Genomic DNA, 21042 nt, shown 5'->3' with positions numbered 1-21042 from the left:
AATTTAAAATTGTGATCGATAATTTACAGTGCCAGTGTGCAGCGACAAAACAGACAATACATTAAGCACGTGACACTCAGAAAAGAACTCTATTCAGCTGGCAGCTGCCCCTACCACCTGATTTACTGAAACGTCGTTCGTAGTAATGTTCTCACGAAGACACACCACGGTATAGTGATAGAGGTAATGTCTCCAACTACACTCAGGTCCTGGGTTCGATCTCAGCAGCTGCTTAAAGTTTGGGGAAAAATCATCAGCAATGATAATCAAAGAATTCCCATACAAGGAAACAGCCTTATTCTGCCGACAGCCTCACACAGGGCTGAGGAGTGGATGGGCACCCTTTTCCCCTCGAGCTGGAAAAGTACCCCACAAGACAGAAGAATTGGCAGTGATTGGTGATGTGAGGGTGCTGAAGGCAATGGAAGCCCCTCCATTAAAGCCAAATGTTGATTATTGATTGGAGATGTGCCTGTAATTTGGGAAGGGGGGGGGGGGGGGGGGGACGAGCAAGGTCTGATAGGTTCTCAAAACAAATATGCTATCATATATTGTACTCTCACTTAACAGTAAGCATGCATAACAGAGTTGTCTCATTATACGCAACATCCCAAATACATCAATACGTACAGTGTCCAGACTGGTCGGTCTTAGTAGATCCCAATTGAATACATAGATAACAGGTTTTCTCTTCTCCTCGTGACCTCTTCGGCATTGTCGAGACTGTCTTCCACAGCTCACATCGTGTCTCTGAGGCAGGGTCCAACGACGCAGAATAAACCACCCTGCTTGCAGGTGTGTGTGTGTGTGTGTGTGTGTGTGTGTGTGTGTGTGTGTGTGTGTGTGTGTGTGTGTTGTCTGCTTTAGAAGAAGTCATTTTGGTTGAAACCACACATGTTTAACAATCTGCTAAATGGTGAGTAGCATTTATCTTTTCCATAATATTCTCATTATTCCAACTAGTAACTTAAAAAAACACTGTTTAAGAATCACAAGAGAAATAATGATGAAGAGTAGGCTGAAGTTAAAGATAATAATTAGGAAGAATCACTATGGAAAGGAGGAACAACCAACACAATATTTGCCCTAAGGCAGCTGATGGTGAGGCACAGAGAAGTACAAGCCGAACTGCATGTGGTCTTTATCAATCTTGAGAAGGCATATGACAGATTACCAAGGCAAGAGATACGGAGATGTCTGAGAAGTAAATGCCTGCCAGAAAAATATATCATGGTAGTAAAGACCTGTATGAAGGTGCAATGACACAAGTCACAGAGGCAGTGCAGGTGCAACAAGGGCATCTCTAGTGAGAGTAGGACTACATCAGGAATCTGCCCTCAGCCCATCTCTCTTTGATGTTGTCATGGATGTACCAGTCAAAGATGTGAAAAAAGAGGCACCTCGGAGCATGATGTTTGCCGAAGATGGTGCAATCTCTGAACCCACCCAGGAGGCACTTCAAGACTAGCTTGAACAGTGGAGAAAAGATCTAGAGGAAAGGGAAATGAGAATTAGCAGGGTGAAAACAGTGTTTATGTGTAGAAAGGATGCCAAAGACCTACATATTAACCTGCAAGGAGAACAACTGATGCTAGTCAATAAATTTAAATACCTAGGCTCTTACGTACAAAGTGATGGAGGACTGGAGGTCGAAATACAGCACAGGATAAATAGTGGATGGATGAACTGGAGGAAACAGGGGAGTATTGTATGATAAGAAGGAAAGGAAAGCTTTACAAATCTGTGGTGAGGCCTGCAATGCTGTATAGCGCAAAAACTTGGCCAATTTCAAAAGCCCGAGAGAAAAAGATGGAAGTGGTAGAAATGAGAATGTTAAGGGGGACGAATGAGATGACACAAAAGGATAGACCAAGGAATGAGTACATCGGGGGAACTGTGGAAGTGGGGTTCATAAGGAAGAAGATCCAAGATAGTAGGCTTAAATGGTATGGACACGTGCAGAGAAGAGGGGAGTACTATGTGGGAAGAAGAATTGAAGACCTAGAAATCGAAGGACCAAGGAGAAGAGGAAGACTGAAATTGAGATGGAAGGTCAAGTTAGTAGGGTACCTAAGGGAGAAAGGATGGCTTAGAAAGGAAGCACTGGATTGACATTTATGGAAGAGAAGTATCCAGCAAAGCATCACCAACCCCACATGACGTAGGAAAAGGCTGAGATGATGATGATGATGGTAAAGAATATGGAAAGAAGTGGGATACTGAAGTACTGAGGAACAGTGGTGTGTGTTTGAAAATCTCTTATGTTGTAGAGATTGTGATTGTGAATGTCTCGCTACACACTTCAGTTTAAGAGAAATGGGTGTAATTAAAAAGAAGTTGGACAGACAAATACAGGTTAAAAGAAGATAACTGTGAAGAAGTTTGAATAACAGAAGACATTCTTCAACTGATGGATGAAAGCAGGCAGTACAAAAATGTTCAGGAAAAAACTGGAATAGAGCAGTATAATTCTCTTGGGAATGAAATCAGTAGGAAGTGAAGAGTAGTTAACGTACAATGACTACAGGAAGAATAATCTTAAAGGAAGTTCTCATCAGGACAGATGGAGATACAGGAAGGTCAAAACAACATTTGGTGAAATTAGAAAGAAAGGTGTCAAAACTACAACTGCAGGAGGAATACCCTGTTAAACATAGAGGAGAGAGCAGATAGGGGCTGCCTGGTGATGTGAAAGGAGGAGGAATGGGAGTCAGTTAGTAAGGTGTGGGAGCTCCAGTGTCAAAGTCAAAGTTTGACAGCACTTCGAAATACACCTACTTTCTAATTAAATAAGGCAAAGCAGATAGATCATATTCCTTCAGGACTTTTTAATTTGTTGGGGGAAGCAGCAACCAAATGATTGTTTACATCGGTGTGTAGATGCAATGCGGCTAGAGATACTAGAGGTACACTATGTGATCAAAAGTATCTGGACACCTGGCTGAAAATGACTTACTAGTTCGTGGCAACCTCCGTCATTAATGGTGGTGACCCATCCTTAGCCTTGATGACAGCTTCCACTCTCCCAGCCATACATTCAATCAGATGCTGGAAGGCTTCTTTGGGAATAGCAGCCCATTCTTCATGGAGTGCTGTACTGAGGAGAGGTATCAATGTTTTTCGGTGAGGTCTGTTATGAAGTCAGCGTTCGAAAACATCCCAAAGGTGTTGTATAGGATTCAGGTCAGGACTCTGTGCAGATCATACACAGACACAAGCAGACATATTTAAAGGCTCTGCCCTTACTCTTTGCCTTTAAATATGTCTGCTTGTGTCTGTGTATGTGCGGATGGATATATGTGTGTGTGTGTGTGTGTGTGTGTGTGTGTGTGTGTGTGTGTGTGTGTACACCTGTCCTTTTTTTCCCCTAAGGGAAGTCTTTCCGCTCCCGGGATTGGAATGACTCCTTACCCTCTCCCTTAAAACCCACATCCTTTCATTTTTCCCTCTCCTCCCCTCTTTCCTGACGAAGCAACTGCCAGTTGCGAAAGCTCGTAATTCTGTGTGTGTGTGTGTTTGTGTGTTTTGTTCATGTACCTGTCTGCCGGCGCTTTCCCGCTTGGTAAGTCTTGGGATCTTTGTTTTTAATATATTTTTCCCATGTGGAAGTTTCTTTATATATATATATATATTTTAAAAACAAAGATTCCAAGACTTACCAAGTGGGAAAGCGCCGGCAGACAGGCACATGAACAAAACACACAAACACACACACAGAATTACGAGCTTTCGCAACTGGCAGTTGCTCTGACGAAGACTTCCCTAAGGGAAGTCTTTCCGCTCCCGGGATTGGAATGACTCCTTACCCTCTCCCTTAAAACACACATCCTTTCGTCTTTCCCTCTCCTTCCTGAAGAAGCAACCATCGGTTGCGAAAGCTAGCAATTCTGTGTGTGTGTTTGTGTGTTTTGTTCATTGTGCCTGTTTGCCGGCGCTTTCCCGCTTGGTAAGTCTTGGAATCTTTTCGAGTCAATGTTTAAAGAGCCTGCCTGTCAATAAACACCTCATCTATGGTTGATAGTAGTCTATCCTGTTTCATTTTGTTGTTACCATATTTCATCTCAGATTTTCCATTCTATGTGACAAGTTATTTTGTAAAGGTAATGCTGATATAATTCATTGTTTTCATTTATCACTTAAAATAATATGGACTAAACACAGGTAGAACACTTTGTGGCAGTAGAAAAATATGGTATGGCATGTCCTGATGCAGAACATCTTTTTCCAGGCACTATCACAAGCAAAAGCACTTCAAAAGGAGGTTGATCTTTTACAAGGAAGTCCATATTTGCACGGTCTGAGGAGAGTATCTGAACTGAAAACGTTGTCACTTGCAACTCTTAAGTCTTTAGAAGGACAGTTGAGAAGTGACTTGGAAGAAATTGAGAAGGTAAGAAGAAAACATCTATATCTGCATACATATTCTGCAAGCCACCGTATACAATGCGGTGGAGGTACCTCGTACCACTAGTAGTCATTTCCTTTCCTGTTCCACTCGCAAATAGAGAGAACGAAAAACAACTATTTCTGTGCCTCCTTATGAGCCCTAATTTCTCTTACCACTTTTTCACTTCTCTAACTGAGCGAGGTGGCACAGCGGACTCACATTCGGAAGGGTGGCGGTTCAAACCTGCATCTGGCCGCTCCGATTTAGGTTTTCCGCGATATCCCTGAATTGCTTCAGGCAAATGTTGGCGTGGCTCCTTCAAAAGGGCACAGCTGATTTCCCTTCCCCCGATCTGAGCTCGTGCTCTGTCTGTAACGACCCTGTTACTGACAGGACATTAAACACTATTCTCGCCTCCTCCTCCTTCATGGCCATACGTGAAATGTACGTTGGTGGTAATAGAATCAATTTGCAGTCAGCTTCAAATGTCGGTTCTCTACATTTTCTCAATAGTGTCCCTCTACAGATTCCCATTTAAGTTCCCGAAGCACTTCCGTAATACTGGCACGTCGATAGAACCTATCGGTAACAGACCTGGCAGCCTGCCTCTGAATTGCTTCGATTTCTTCTGTTAATTCAACCTGCTGGGGATCCCAAACTCTTATCACACCTTCTTGTACATCACAGCATCGTCAGCAGACAATTGCAGGTTGCTGCTCACCCCATCACGTCATTTATGTATATGGAGAATAACAGCAGTCCTATCGTATTTCCCTGGGGCTCCCCTGACAATGCCCTCGTCTCTGACGAACAGTCGCCCCCAAGGACAACGTATTGCATTCTGTTAGCACGTATGTAATTGTAATTACTGTATCGTCGAGACTAATACGTACTAAAAAATGGGCACGCTTCGAGATTTTTTTTACATATTTACTAGTTCTATGATAGATTACAAATTTTGAAAAAATGACAACAGAAAGTACGAAAAAATAACTATAGAAAGTACGATCGTCATTCCGAGAGAAAAGTGCGAGGCGAGTTGTTGTGAAAGTTCTTCCTCCGGAGCTTTCAAAATGTCTCACTCACTGATCAAATGTGACTTATTTGTAGTAGAAGTACAACAAACTGTGAAAACTATCAAGTAAACAGATAAAATTACATCAGTGCGATTGTATCGGCTCGACCCGTCTTGACGGCAGCTGTTACATTTGCTAGTGTTCCTTTCAAAATCGTTCTATAAATTGACAACAGAAGGTAGCACCGATCGACGGGCAGGTCGCGAGGCGTCCGTACGTTGTTCTTGTACGAAGTAAGTCTAGTTTTTGAGTGACAGGTGGCTCGCACATATAGAAAATCTCGTTCCGTCCCGTACTCACGAGTAGTCTCTTTAACACGGAGTCACATCTTGACCTGCACTTGGGTTCGGGCCCTGAAGTGTCGGAGAAGTGTTCGACCCACTCACATATTAGGGAACCTATTCTGTATGCTCGTACCATAATATCGGGCTGCAGTGTGGAAATCTAGTAATATAGAATCTGCCGGTCGCCATTCGTCCACAGTTCGAAGGATATCGTGTGAGAAAAAGGCGAGCTGAGCACCACAGATGCTTTCTCTAAAACTGTGCTAATTAGCAGACAAAAGCTTTTCCTTCGTGCAGAATTTTGTTATGTTCTAAGTGAGAATATGTACGAGAATTCTGCAGCAAAAGGGTGAACATCCTTATCTCCGGTTACCTACCTACCTACCTACCTACCTACCTACCTACAGCAGCCTTTTCCGAACTGCGCGGGTGAAAATTCTTAATTCCTCTAAACCCCTCGGCCCAACTTGAACTTTTACTAGTCCTGCCTCCCACCTATCCTCCACAGCACTGTTTCTTGACACTGCACCTAACAGCTTTATGCTGTCCCTGCATGCTCTGTCAGACAGCACTAGCACCTTCCCCCACACCAGCTCGTGCTGCCTCCTTACCTCCACCACTCATTTGAGCATCTTAATGCTCCACCAGACACAATCGCAGTCGAGCTTCGGTGCCGTCAAACGGTGGCCGCATGTACTCGTGTGAAAGTGTGTGTGTTTTCTAATGCAAAAGAACTTCAACTGAAAGCTTTAATATTTTAGCTGTAGTTTTCACTGTGCCCATCTGTGGCTACACATCTCCACTATACGGTGAGTTGCAGTCTATTGTTTCCGTATTGTCGTCATATGTCGAATGGCGACCTCGTATGTCAAAAAAATTCAGTTCTATAGGAGAGCAAAAGGACATTATTATTATCTCAGTAACAGACAAATGTAAAATTATTGTTGTTATATACATTTCTCTAATAAAATGTTAGATGTGAAAAGATTGGGAAATAAATTTTGAGTCACACATTAAATAAAAATTGGCATATGTTGGCATATGACAGTACCGTATGGACAAACTGACACGTGAGGTTGCAGTTCGACACCGTCAGTACTGTGTGTTTGTGATTAATTGGTGAAAATGTTCCAGGTGCGGAGAGTAGACGTTGCAATTCCATTGTAAAATCACTGAAAACTAGCTGTAGTCAGTGAAGGTGAAGCTGGTGTATGTGGTGTGTGTTTGTCTACAATCAGATTAGTCCTGTGTGCTCGGTGTAGTGCCATAAAGTCATTAGCTGTCAGTGAGAGTTCTAGTTGCATAAGAACTATTGAATTAGTTCCGTGCTATATTCTTTTTTCTTTGGGCTTTTCTTTCTTTTAGCTGTTTTTCTTGGTGTAGTTCTTCAGGTTGTAGATTGGGGTAAGACGACGATATGTCACTTCTTCGGCCCAGTGTCTTAATCTCTTTTGTCCAGTGACCAGTATGTGATTGTATGCCACATATATTTTGGGAGGGAAAAGCTGTGGAGTGGAGTTTCCTCTCTCGTGTTGTCGGAGGGATACAAAATGACAAAATGTGTGTGCTGGTGGTTTCTTGCCAGCACTGTAAGATTGGAAGCCCAAAGGGATAGGGATCTCTCTTGCAAATAATGTTTCATTTTGTTGCACATTCTTGTTTTGCAGCAGATGATAAATTGCATTATCAAAGTAGATGAGGTGATAGCTGTGATTTTTGCATAATTTATCGTACTGACTAGATGTGTGCGCTCAAATTTTTTTCTCACGTCTGTACGTGAGAGACAGTTCGTGGTTTTATATTATTGTATTTTATTTTACCTTTTGAGTATTGAGGGAGAATGATGCTGTGCACAGTTTACTTGGGTAGTTGGCTGTTTGCACAGGTACCTTTATAAAGTGATCTGCAACAGTTGTCAAATTTCAGGTCTGCCTTTCAGTTGGACAGTGCATCCCGAATGTAAGCATTGAAAACATCTCATTGGCAGTGAGGCATAAGTTTTCACATCACACCTGTACACTGCAACTTTGAACTTTTTATGAGAGGATATTCTTTAAAAAACTAAGATGAAAGCCCTAGACTCCATTCAGATATTTTTTTACCACTGTCCATCGGACAAAATGGGCACCTCGCCGTTCTAGATTACCTCGTAGCTCTCTGTCTGTCTGGATCCTGAGATCTCTGTAGTAGATAACTCCTTGTACAGTATTCAAAGTTCTAGCTGGAACAATACTCCCTCAGTCTTTTCGCACGTCTGATGTGCTCGAGACTAGATGACAGGAGATACTTCACATTTTTTTCCAATGTGCCTGCTTCTCCAAATTTATCTTCCATTTGTTTCGTGAAAAATACTGTTTCATCCCTGTAAAAGTATCTCTGTACATTCTAGTGTGCACAGTGTGTGTGTAATAAATTGTTTTGTTTCCAGTCTTCATGCATGTCCCTCTTCTTGTGGGGTTGCCGGTGTAGGGAAAGCAGTTGGTTTGTAACTATATGCATTGAAATCTTTACATTCTCCTAGATTTTTTCATCTCACAGACGATATGCCAATTTTTCCTATTTTAGATAGGGTCCTGCCTTACATACATTTAAGTTTCACAAATTCCTCTACCTGAAGTGTGTTTTCGACAGCTAATACTGTCCAGTTCAAATGGGTAGGTTTAACTGTAGAAAGGTAGAGCAAAAAACTAAAAAAAGTTAAGTTTTATATGTTTGTTACTTTAGTGACACAAAATGCAGGTCTAGTAAAACTAAAAAAAAATTCTTTTAATGAGAGGGATGAGCCTGAGTCTTTATTAGCAAATTTTCAATTTTTGTCTTCACTTTATTTAGGTTTAACATTAAATGTCCTCTATCTCTGATTTCCAATCTGCCACAGTAAAGGATGAGTTATAGGTTCATGCCTCTGTAGCCAGAATTGCCCATATTCCATTATAAACTGTACTTTAAAGTTTTTCATTAGTGACTATTGCCATCAGTTCTTCTTGTACTATGACATTCATTTCTCCAACTTCACTGTGTTGATTGATAATCCACAGATTTTCCCACAGTCAAAATCAAATCTAATTTCAGAGTCGGTGTGAGGGACATTTAAATGTTGAACGTACATTGAAATGTAATCATTCTGGCAGTTTGTCTGTGACAGAAAGTGGAAGAATTTGCTCAGTCCAGTGTTTGTTGGATTAATTTTGGCAAGAAAAACTGAAATTGTGGACTTGTTTTTATCAAATTTAGACTGTCACATTGCAGTGGCAAGTTAACCTCATTAAAACTAGAAAACAAGTATGTTAAATAAGCGATGTATGGTTTCCATTTGATTAGATTTCCTTTTAAAATTGGATCTTTAGTGTCCAGAAAGTCTAAAACAGTCTCAAGAAGCGAGAAAAATCATGTCAAACATAAGCTTTTTTACACCCTGTGCATTTCATTGTGATGAAGTATCTGACCAAAGTTCTCAACATTACAAAGGTATGTACATAACCTAGAATGCAACACCTCACTTTGAAATTAATTTGCTGTGCTAATGACAAATTTAAGAAATTGATGCTGTCTACTACTCAGATTTTTAGCATCTAACTGTGGTTGACGTGTACTGTGTACACCCTGGCTACATTTTGTTTTAAATAGCTTATAAATCCTTGATAGCACCCAAATGTGCTAGATGCTCCACCTGCTGCTGCTGACATCATACTTGATAATGGGATCACTTATTTGACGAAATAATCTTTCGAAACATTAGCTACTGATTCACCTTTACTAGTTTTTCCCACAGTTTTCATGAACAGCAGCTATTTGTGGATTTTTTGGTCAATAATAAAACAAATTTATAATACTAATAATGCTTAATTTACCAGATAAACTTCACCCATCCATTTGTATGGAGAAATTGGTCATTTGCACGTAACTACACAAGTTGATTTCAGTATTGTGCGCAAAGGAGATCTTTTGAGTATATTGTAAACATGTTTGTGTAGAACAGTTTTTAAAACTTCTTCAGTGGCTGGCAAAATTAACTGTTCCCCAATAGTCTGCAGTTTTCCAGATTTTGCTGCAAGCAGCTAGATTTTTTAAGACATTCACAAATCAACAGAATCTCTGTGATGTCGAAGTAAAAATGCTGTTTACTGCTGGTCTCTTATGAAATTTATCATTAAGTATTTGAAAGTATTTCAAATTTGTTACCTCTTTTTATCACAGTGACATGTTCTCAAATGATCCTCAGTTGTTTCTTCAGATGATTTAATAGCATTTATGCTTAACACTTCGTTGCATAAAATGCACTTGTTGCATAAAATGCACTTAGGTAATCATTGGTCCAAGAATGATGGAATGAGTCAAAACTTCAAATAATCAACAATTTACCGTATTTACTCCTTTCTAAGCCACACTCGAATCTTAAGCTGCACCTGAAAAATGAGACTTGAAATCAAGGAAAAAAAAATTTCCCGAATCTAAGCCGCACCTGAAATTTAAGACTCGAAATTCAAGTGGAGAGAAAAGTTTTAGGCCTCACCTTCAAATCGAAACAAAGTTGGTCCATTGTAATATGAGACACAATTTAGGTCGAATGAATGACGATACAGCTACAGTAGTTTTGTTTGAGACATAAGCTTAGCAGTTAAGCTTTACCAGATAGCCATTGTTATGTGTCAGGCGCTCCATCCGTATTTATACAGGTACCCTTCCTTTTTCACGTGCATCATCTAGGTTTGAATTGATTGCTTATTTTTCTTTGATCTGATAAGTGCCGTTCTCTTTGTTATAGGTGTTTACGTCACTCTAAGCTGAAGATGCATTACTGTACTGTCATGCATTGTTTGTCGCATTCTGATAATGAGTGTTTACGGCCTGTCGCCGCTCGCTGCATGGCTCGCTTTTGTGCGTGCTACCGCCGCTTACAATCGTCTCATTAGCGAAAAACTGGCAAGAGACTGGTATTTGTTGTTACTTACACTGCTGCTTTCTTTGATAATGATCAACAAGAACCAAATAATAGACTGTGTATGATAGAATTATGTTCTGAATGAGAGTTTAGTAAAAAATTTTCTCCATTTGAAAATCTTTGCAGACGCCTCTTTAGTACATTACATTCTGCACAGAAATTAGTCAGTTTAGATTTAAAAATCTAGTCAATTGCCGTGCTTCATTTCTGACTGTTTGACTATTAGGCATAAGAATAATATGAATATAAACATGACATAATATGTGTATTCTTCCGCGTTTGCTGTTGTCACTCTAGTTTCGTAGTTTATTAGGCAGACAGAATTTAAATGAGATAGCAGCAAACACGAAAGAATACATGGCAAAATGTTTATATTCGTATTATTCTTATGGTGAGGAGAATACAACATGTGATTTACAATTCATAAAAGTTCCTATTAGCAACCATATCTTCTCACAGGTAGGAAAAAATTCAGAACGTAGAGTTGGCCATATTGACAAACATCCCTAACAGTCTTGCCAGTCGGATTTATGTAGTACATTGAAACGCTGGAACATTCAAAGATAAACAATACGGAATTTGTATTTACTTCGATGGATAATGTATGAAAATGCAGTGGTCGAAACTCGGGGCAGAGGAAAAAAAGCTCGTCTTCCACCTTTTTTTAAATATTTACTGACGCAGAGGTTTTGGCGCCAATATTTATCTTTGTGCCTGCAAAGCGTGCCTGTGAAGCGCTACATATATCCGACGGCAGAAGTTAGTTGTGGCGGCACCTACCAACATTTTTCAGAACTTCTGCTTGCTTTGCACTCTATTCTAAGCCGCAGGTTGTCTTTTTGGATTACAAAAACTGGAAAAAAAGTGTGGCTTGGATTCGAGTAAATACGGTACTATCTACATTCCTTTTTAGATTCTGCTATGCTTAGAATCAGTTATCTGTTAACAAAAAGACGTAGCAATCAAAATCAGCCCTCTCATATTCAGAAAATGATTTGGGTATCTCTTGGCAGATGTAAGGAACTAAAAAAAAAAATAAAAAAGAGGCATAAAGAAAAGTATATTTTCCACCACCTCTCCAAAACAACATACATTGATTGTCTTTGACTTGCACTTTACTATAAACTGTACACAAAGAGATGAACAAGGACGCTAGTTCAGGATTGGCAGAAGTCGGTCAGTTCAGCCCACTCGCATTTTGTATCCACTGACTGCCAACCTATGCAATGTAACAGTGCATGTGAAGCCACTGTGAGATAATTGTTATGTTATGGAGTGTTGCAGAGTAATACATCTCTCTGACTGATGAAATGGTTCAGGGCACCTTATTGCCAGTTCCAGATACTCTGTCCACTCCTCAGAGAACAGCAAGGGCTAGGACTGGAACCATAAAAACCATAAAAATAATTAATAATATTGCTGAATGTTGCAAGCACGAGAGTAAAAGTAAGTAGTGGCTCCATCTTCTCTCTTAGTCGATGAGACAGACACGGGCATACATTGGGGCAAGCTTCATTGCTGTGAGAAAAATTTGGAATTTTTGTTATGACCTACCTAAATGGCAACCTCTTTCTTTGACCCCCATTTACATATGATGCATTTTCAGTTCCTCTTTTTTTTCCTTCCATTGACACGCACCCCTTGCAGGTTCAAATTGACCCAAGGGGTCGATAAAGACCACTTACAAAAATGCTGATCTATACCTATCTGTTGAGGTAGGCAGCTCAGTAGGGCCATTATGTTCGTTTAGTTTGAAGTGTTTCTAGTGCATAATGTCTGCTTTGATACCAGCTACTTCAATCGAGGGCTCTCCCCACAGCTGCCACCTGGCCACAGCAAAGGTCATCTGGCACAATGTCCATTCCTGGGAATCCAGGTTCCCCAAGGTCATGTGAATCTACTCTTTGGTATGCTTGGGAAGATAGCAGCCCAGGTATCAGAAGTGAGACCACTGAGTTGAAACTTCCTGGCAGATTAAAACTGTGTGCCAGACCGAGACTTGAATTCGGGACCTTTGCCTTTTGCGGGCAAGTGCTCTACCAATTGAGCCACCCGAGCACGACTCACGGCCTGTCCTCACAGCTTTACTTCTGCCAGTACCTCGTCTCCTACCTTCCAAACTTTACAGAAGCTCTAAACCAATGAGTTGTCAGTGGACTCTACAGAAAGCGAACATAATAACCTCACCAAACAAGATTCGATACTGTGTTTAAGCAAATATTTTAAGTCTCTGCAGTTACTCTGTGCAGAGGATCCTTTACACTGTAGGCAGTTGGCAGTATTTAAGATCCCTTCCCCAATTGGTCCACACTACAGGAGGAAGATTTGAAAAATGGAGGTCAAACCTAAAATGGAATCAAAAATTACTTCAAGAGAAACATTTGTTGTAAAGTAAATAGATAAAGATGTTAGAGATGAAGCCAACACTCACAATAGCAGTATTAGTTTATACGCCATCTAGCATATACTGGGTGTATACGACCTGGGAGATCTGGGAAAAACCCGTGTATTTTTTCATCCGGGAGAAAACCGGAAAAATCCGGAAATTTTTTAGAATTCCGAGAATTTTTTGTTTTGTTTTAGTTTTCAGTTAAAGTTGTGTAATTTTGGCTGGTAAGAAACAATACTGTAACGAAGGATGTAACGGTATCCTGCTACTGCAGAATAATATTACAGCAATAAACTAAGAACAAGAGAGAAAAAAAAGAAAAACGAAAATAAAACTTAAGTTGTAAAGAAAATGCTCCATATACAACAATAAAACACAGTACCCACACAAGCATCTGCCAACAGCAAAATGTGTCAAAGGCCTTAGGAAGACTGTGCAATGCTTCAAAACAACAAATTGGCTCCGATGAATGTGACGTCACAGCAGTTCAGCCATGCCTGTGTGATACTTTCTCCCATTTCTGGCTGCAGAAGTGTGGCTGTTAGCTGTTGCAGCAAGATGCTACCCAGAAAAATTTTACTGGTGTGCGCAAGCAGCCAGATTCAATGGGGGCAAACAGGGATATCTGCCCTGGGTGGCAAGAATTCATATTCTTGAGGAAAAAGCCTTTTTTCACAATGCACTTAGTATCCAGCACATGTTGGTCTATCGATTATTCATATGATTTTGAAATGCATTCCTGTTGGATTTTGAACATTTATAAACATATTCTAAGTTTATTTCTGAAGGGATCATAAGTTGATCTTTGAATGCGTGCATAGTGTATCTCATGTATCTGCAAGGGGATTTCCCGATGCATCTAGAAATAAACTTCCACACAGACAGGAGGGGACGGGGCTACACGAGCTGAGGGGAATAAAGCCGAACGAGTGAATGTCAATCGATGTTTGTTTATGTGATTGACTGGGTTTCTGAATGATCAGCATTGTTATAATTACCAACTAAATCCATAGATTCAGACTACCAGAGCAGAAATAAACTACTAACAGGAATAACAGGCAAGAAAGATTATGTATTATCTTCTCGGTGTATCCAAGAAAGTGAATTTTTGATAGAAAATTTTTGACCAGATTGCTACACTAGTAATGGCCAGTTACACAAACCCCGGTAGCAGCCGCCCAAGTTCTATTCTTGGAGTAGCGTTGTGTGAACACGTAACCGGAGAATAAACACAGGATAACTAAGTAGTTAATTATGGCAGAGTTAGTGAAATTAACTCGAGAATAAGTTTTGACACTGGCAGGAATAGTTAAAGAATTAGTGATGACAAGATTGTTTGTTATAACGAGGAAGGGGAAGAAACTTGGACTTCACACAAATTATGGAAGAATATGACAGTTCCAAATTTGTATAAAATTTCGTACTACTACTTTTCGATCTCCAGCTGGAGAAGCTGGAGTGTATGAATGAAATGTGAAACTATTTCTGAACATAAAGCTTTTTGCTTGTAGTAGGCCTAATAGGCATTTGATATTGGTACTTCGTGATTATATTCTGTCATGTTAAAAAAAAGTGACCATTTGTGATAAAACAGTCTGTTTATTTTTTGTGTGTTACAATTGCTGCAATATTAGACAGGCCTATTTCGTTTTATCTAGAAGACAGTGACAAAATAGATGTAACCAGATTGATAAAACACACCAGTCTTGGGTACTGTTTGTATTAACAGTTTTTTCAGTATTAGACAATAACATTTCGTTTTTTTCATGTGGCAAAACATTTGATGAAGTTTGATGAGTTAATAGATTTCGCAGAAAGGAAAGGGCACCATGTAAAGCTGTAGCAAGGTTAGAGAGAGAAAAATGCTAGAACTTAAGGACTGAAGAAATGTGTAGTGTCTTGCTTGTCATTTGTCTTTATTGGTTTTATTTATCCTATTTTATGTTACACAAAAAAAGCAAGTTACTAGCTAATAGACTATAAAGAGTGCCAATTTTCTGAAGAGTTCTTCTCCTCTGGATTACAGATAATCCCATCCAATATTAATTGCAAGGCCACCCCCCCCCCCCCTCCCCCCATACCCCCACCCTCTGCCACACACACACACACACACACACACACACACACACACACACACACACACACACACACACAGAGAGAGAGAGAGAGAGAGAGAGAGAGAGAGAGAGAGAGAGGACATATTAATTTCCGCTGTTATAAGTATGAATTCCACTGAGCAATGTACAAGGATGTGCGATAGAAGAATGCTGTGTGAAGATGCGGGCCACTGCACTTTGCACTCAAGGGAGGGAACCACTATCTAGTATTGCTGCTGTTCCAAAATATTGTAGATCTGGGGCTCATGCATACGGGCTTCCTGCGCCAACGTAGCTGCGCAAGTACCGTGATGCGTGTTACACGGGGCGCTCTTGCAACTGCTAAAACAAACCTGTTTCTAACAGGTTGCAGGAAAATATTGTGAATGGTTGTAAATCGAAGAGCGTTTGAGTCTCATTTAAAAATTAACTCCCTGTGGACAACTATTAGAAGAATTTTGAGCCCAGATGATCAGACATTTATGTCGTTATTAAAATTTTTACTGTCGCATTTGTGTGATGTATCTTAAAGTGAAACATGTGCAAAAAAGATCAATATTATATGTGAAAGCTTTAGTTTTCTTGTCATCGACTGGCAACATCATGTGCCCTGAGCTATGACTGGCTTACAAGCACATCGTAGTCTCGATTTCAATGCTTTGGTGGAATTCATATTTATACTTTCATAATACAAAAACATGCAGCATGCATGTTGCTGTACATCAAAGATCTTTCCAAAACGTGTTCGTTTTTTTTTACTGAGTTTGGTTTTCTAAAGGGCTGGGAAATTTTACACCGGTGTAGAAAACCATAACCATTCACAGGATTGATAAGTTTTAGTGATCTGAGGAAAAGTATACTGTCACTTAACACGGAAAAAGTGTATTTCAGACGGGAGAAAATACAGTAGTAAAATAGAGATTTTGAAACTAGGTTTTAAACTGTAAGCCTTTTCCAGTGGCTGATATGGACTTGTGATTGGTATTGTTTGGTTATTAACTGTCAGTTAAAACTAAAGAAATTGAAAAAAGATCGGACATCAAGGAGATGGGTCCTTGATAAAATAAGAGAACAAGAGATTGTTGAGGGTTTCAGAGGGAACATTAAGCAATGATTGAAACAGAGGAAAGGAATAAAATACAAGATGATAGATAGTATATTGGAAGCAGCAGAGGACCAAATAGGTAAAAAGGCAGGGTCAAGTAGAAATCCTTGGTAACATAGGAGATGCTGAATTTCATTGACAAAATAAGAAAATATAAAAATGCAGTAAATGAAGAAGGCAAAAGGGAATACAAATAACTAAAAAATAATATTGACAGAAAGTGCAAAATGGCTAAGAAGGAATGAGTAGAGGACAATGCAAGTCAGTTAGATGTACTCATAAATAGGGGAAAGATAGGTACCACTTGTAGGAAAATGAAAGGAACCTTCGGAGAAAAGAAAATCACTGTTCAGCATCAAGAGCTCAGGTGGCAAGGCAGTATCAAGCAAAGAAGGGAAAAGTAGAAGGGCTACACACGTGAAGTGGGCTCGAAGGAAAAATTATAGAAAAAGAAGACTTTCAATGTAAATGACGATAATTCGAGAAGAATTTGACAGCACATTGAAAAGTGTATGCCGAGACGAGATCCTTGGACATTCTTTTAGAATTGTTGAGGTCTTTGAGAATCAGAATTGTTCCACTTTTTGAACGAGTTGTGAGAGAGAGATGAAATATTCTCAGATTTCAAGAATAATTTAATAAATCGAAGAAGGCAGGTGCTTGACAGTTAATGATATGAATAAAATAGAAAGAAACATTCCATATGGGAAAAATATATTAAAAAACAAATATTCTGTAACTTACCATACGAGAAAGCACTGGTAGACAGACAATAAAAAACACACACACACAAATTTCAAGCTTTCGCAAACCCACGGTTGCTTCATCAGGAAAGAGGGAAGGAGAGAGAAAGATGAAAGGATATGGGAGAGAGTAAGGAGTCATTCCAATCCTGGGAGCAGAAAGACTTATCTTACTGGGAAAAAGGGACAGGTATACACTCGCGTGCAGACACACACACACACACACACACACACACACACACACACACACACACACACACACACACTCATCCGCACCAATGCAGACACAGGCATACTGACGACTGACATCTCTGCCCAAACTCTTTGCTTTTACACATGTCTGCTTGTACCTGTATGTGTGTGTGTGTGTGTGTGTGTGTGTGTGTGTGTGTGTGTGTGTGTGTGTGTGTGTGTGTGTACCTGTCCCTTTTTCCCCCTAAGGTAAGTCTTTCCACTCCCGGGATTGGAATGACTCCTTACCCTCTCCCTTAAAACACACATCATTTTGTCTTTCCCTCTCCTTCCCTCTTTCCTGGTCAAGCAACCGTGGGTTGCGAAAGCTTGAAATTTGTGTGTGTGTTTGTGTGTTCTTATTGTCTATCTACCAGTGCTTTCTCATTCAGTAAGTCACAGAATCTTTGTTGTTCAAACTATTAGTTATTTAGTTATGACTGTGAAATACTGACAAATACAGAAGAATGGAAAAACTGGCAGGAGCTGACTTCAAGGTGCAGCCAAGTCAAAGAACACTAAGAAAAGTCGGGGGGGAGGGGGGGATTGTGTGTCCATAAATTTTTATACAATGGCAGGAGTAACTGTCACAAACAAAATACTAAAAAGACCCACAGTGGGTCATGTGTATAGGGAGCTGGAAGTGGGCAACTCCTATAGAAACAGTGCTACTCATATTTTCCCTAGGACTAACAGTTTCCACATTGCAGTGGATGGAAAAGATCACAAATTATTTTTAAGAGTTTTAATGGTACAAAATTACTGTTCACTGGTAAATGAAGTGCAGTAAGAAGAAAATTTAAATGTGTGTACCTCAGGGGGGGGGGTGTAAAACAAGAGAAGGTAGGTCGTCAGATTGTGGTTGTGCGATTTGTAATTCCCTCCTTCATAGGTCTGCAAATGAAGAGCTTCAGAGGAAACAACTGTAGAGTGTTTCAGGAAGTTATAACCATCCTCAACAGGATGTCTTAAAAATATCTGGTGACAGCGCACAGACGTTCCAGGGAGTTGTTTGTTTTCTAAAAAGTGCGTTAACTTCACACAGAATACAGGCACGAGTTATTAATAATGCTAATGCCAGAAACATATATGGACACAATATATGTGAATTTCTGCACACTGTTCTATACTGCTAGAGAGGATGTTGATTCTTAGTCATGCTCAAGACAGCTGTAGCATTCCTCCTAGGAAGGCAGTTTCCCCCACCACGAGCACTGCTTACTTTTAAATTTACAGGCAGACTATACCTTCCTGGCATTTCCTATTGCGCACTCTTATGCGAGTAAACAAAATAACTTCACTAGAGTCCAGTTTACATAGTGGAGTTATTTTCAGTTTATTGAATGAGTACTTATTTCCAATGGTTAAATGAGCCATTATGTACAAATGTTCAACAGCTGTAATTTGTAGTGTGTCCTTTCCTCGGGGTTCTGCCGTAAAAAATATAAAATAGAAAATCTGATTGGGTTTTGAATTTTGATGGAATAAGTTACGGATAAGGCGGACTTCATATTACTGATTGAGATCGTGCTGTAATTTGGCCGTGCATGGCAGACTGGGTCGGCAACACTACAAAAAGCAACTGTACGGAAATAGCATCAGAAACTAATTGAAATTTACCTTATAATCTTGTTAGAAACGCAGTACTAATTACAATATAGTCTTAATGGCTATCCTAATTTCTCTTATAGGACGACCCGTCTTTCACTTTTCTCCGTCTGTTGAAAACTTCTTCAAGTTGTCACTGTCATGATCAATTTACAAATTTGGCGATAACCACCACGAATCACTGTTGACCTTGCTTTGTAATATAAATTTTAATTTCCACCCAAAAGCACATTCAACACAGCGATGAAAAATACACGTCTTTTGTATGAAGGCAAGAGAGAAAGAGATTGTAATCAATTAGTTGTTAAAAAAAAAAAAAAAAAAAAAAAAAAAAAAAAAAAAAAAAAAAAAAACAAATACCTGCGCAACAGTAAGAGAGAGAGATAAAAATTATTTATAAAAATCAGTCGCTGGTGCAGTGCTCTTCTGGGTGCCCGATCGTAAATTATATCTTTGTATTGGTGGAGGCGCGGTTGTCAAAGTACCATTACAAACTGTCTACTATACTGGAAAGTCTGTCCCAAATGACGCATGGTGTCAGTACTTATTTGTCAACATCAATTTTGTTGTCTTCACTACCATTTTCTGTAATGCTCTTCACAGCACAGAGGGTATCGAATGCCTTTCCCCAGTCTCAGCTCTCCCAACATCTGAAGAGGCTGAGAGGCTTAAATTGGCTCTCTACAACAGAAGTGGGTCACCTAGATGTCATGGGCAAATTACTGTTCTACACTTGAACATGATCAGTCCCATTCCACCAGACATATTAACGTCCACCTTGAAATATATATTGTAGGTACATGGTAAGTGGATCCACTCTACAATTGCCAACAGTTCCTGAGTGAGTGGAGTCTATCAGCAACACAGTTAATGGTGACGGAATTGCAGTAACTTATTGGTCATTCATTGATTCACCACCAAACGACGACAAGACAATCACATGACTTTACAATACGGTGTAAACAGTAGACAGCAGCAAGGTGCCACATTTACCAATCCAATCCAATCCAACCCCTTTCACAGTGAGACTACAAAGGTCACTAACAATATCACACTTACAAATAATACACTTCTCAGCCATTGTTTATAGGAACATTTTTTACATGAATGCTCACTTAACTATTGCAAATAAATACTCATTAATAAACTGAAAATAATTTCATTGTATAAATACAGTCTCAGTGAAGTTATTTTGTCTGCTCACATACGAGAACTGGATAAGAAGCTGCAATACAGAATGACAGTGTGTCAATTTCCCCTCAAGCAGTGTATAGATTTGTGTAGATTCTGTCCGTATGTGTTTCTTGTGCTAGTATTATTAGCAATTCATATCCGTGTTTTGTGTAGTGTTAATGCAATTTGTGAAAAACAAACAGTGTGGGAATGTGTGCTTACTGCATTGCCCGTGATTCGAAAGGCATTGCAGAGGGTGGATGTAACTTTGCGAAACACCCTGTAGTTGCTTCTTGTAATGTTGTGGGGTAAATAGAATGGGGAATCAGCTGCTTGCTCTTCGGTTTGCAGATCTGTGAGCGAGGGAATTGCATGACCTCCCTTCATGTTTCTACCCCCTCTCTTTCCAACCTATACCATTAAACTTCCTTTCTTTTAATAATCTGTGATTTTTCTATCTCTTAGAACATAAAAACTATCAGTCCTAGAGAAAAAAAAATGAATAGGACAATTTTTTTTTTTTGCACTGGGAAACAATTTCACTAAAAGCCTCGATTTTTTAGTTATAAAATTAATTAATTGATCAGTAAACAGTAAATTTAAATACCCCTCAACCCCATGCTGACACCCTGCTGGTGGAGATTTTAGTGTGTTGTTCACCATACTCTATCCTCCTGTTCAAAAATTTTTGACTACTCTATATTTTTCCCCAAATTTTGTTTTGCTGACTGGACTAGTAGATCAGTTATGAATCCAGAGAAATGTAGGAACGGGACACAATATTGCCTCCTAAACTTATTTTACAGAGTTTGTATATATAAAAAAAAAGAGGCCTGTGTTTCTAACACTTAGAGATTTATAGAATACATTTGACAGTGTCAACTGGAAAAGTGAACTAATAGGTGTAAAATACGGGGGGTGAAAGGCTATTTACAACAAATATAGGGAGTGAAAGGCTATTTACAACACCCATACAGAACCCAGACGGCAGTTATAAGAGTGTGAAAC

The 21042-nt window shown here is 39.6% G+C and overlaps 1 protein-coding gene across 1 annotated transcript in view; it reads left to right on the top strand.

The window, feature by feature from the left end:
- The window catches only part of LOC126336269 (putative E3 ubiquitin-protein ligase UNKL), a 253332-nt gene that overhangs the window by 220861 nt on the left and 11429 nt on the right, over positions 1-21042 (top strand). Inside the window, exon 14 of the mRNA XM_049999767.1 lies at positions 4229-4390. Within this exon, the coding sequence (XP_049855724.1) occupies positions 4229-4390 (162 nt within the window). The remainder of the gene's footprint in view (positions 1-4228; positions 4391-21042) is intronic.

This window comes from Schistocerca gregaria, chromosome 2 (genome assembly GCF_023897955.1).
Source record: "Schistocerca gregaria isolate iqSchGreg1 chromosome 2, iqSchGreg1.2, whole genome shotgun sequence".
NCBI lineage: Eukaryota > Metazoa > Arthropoda > Insecta > Orthoptera > Acrididae > Schistocerca > Schistocerca gregaria.
This window is presented reverse-complemented; position numbering and strand designations above follow the sequence as displayed.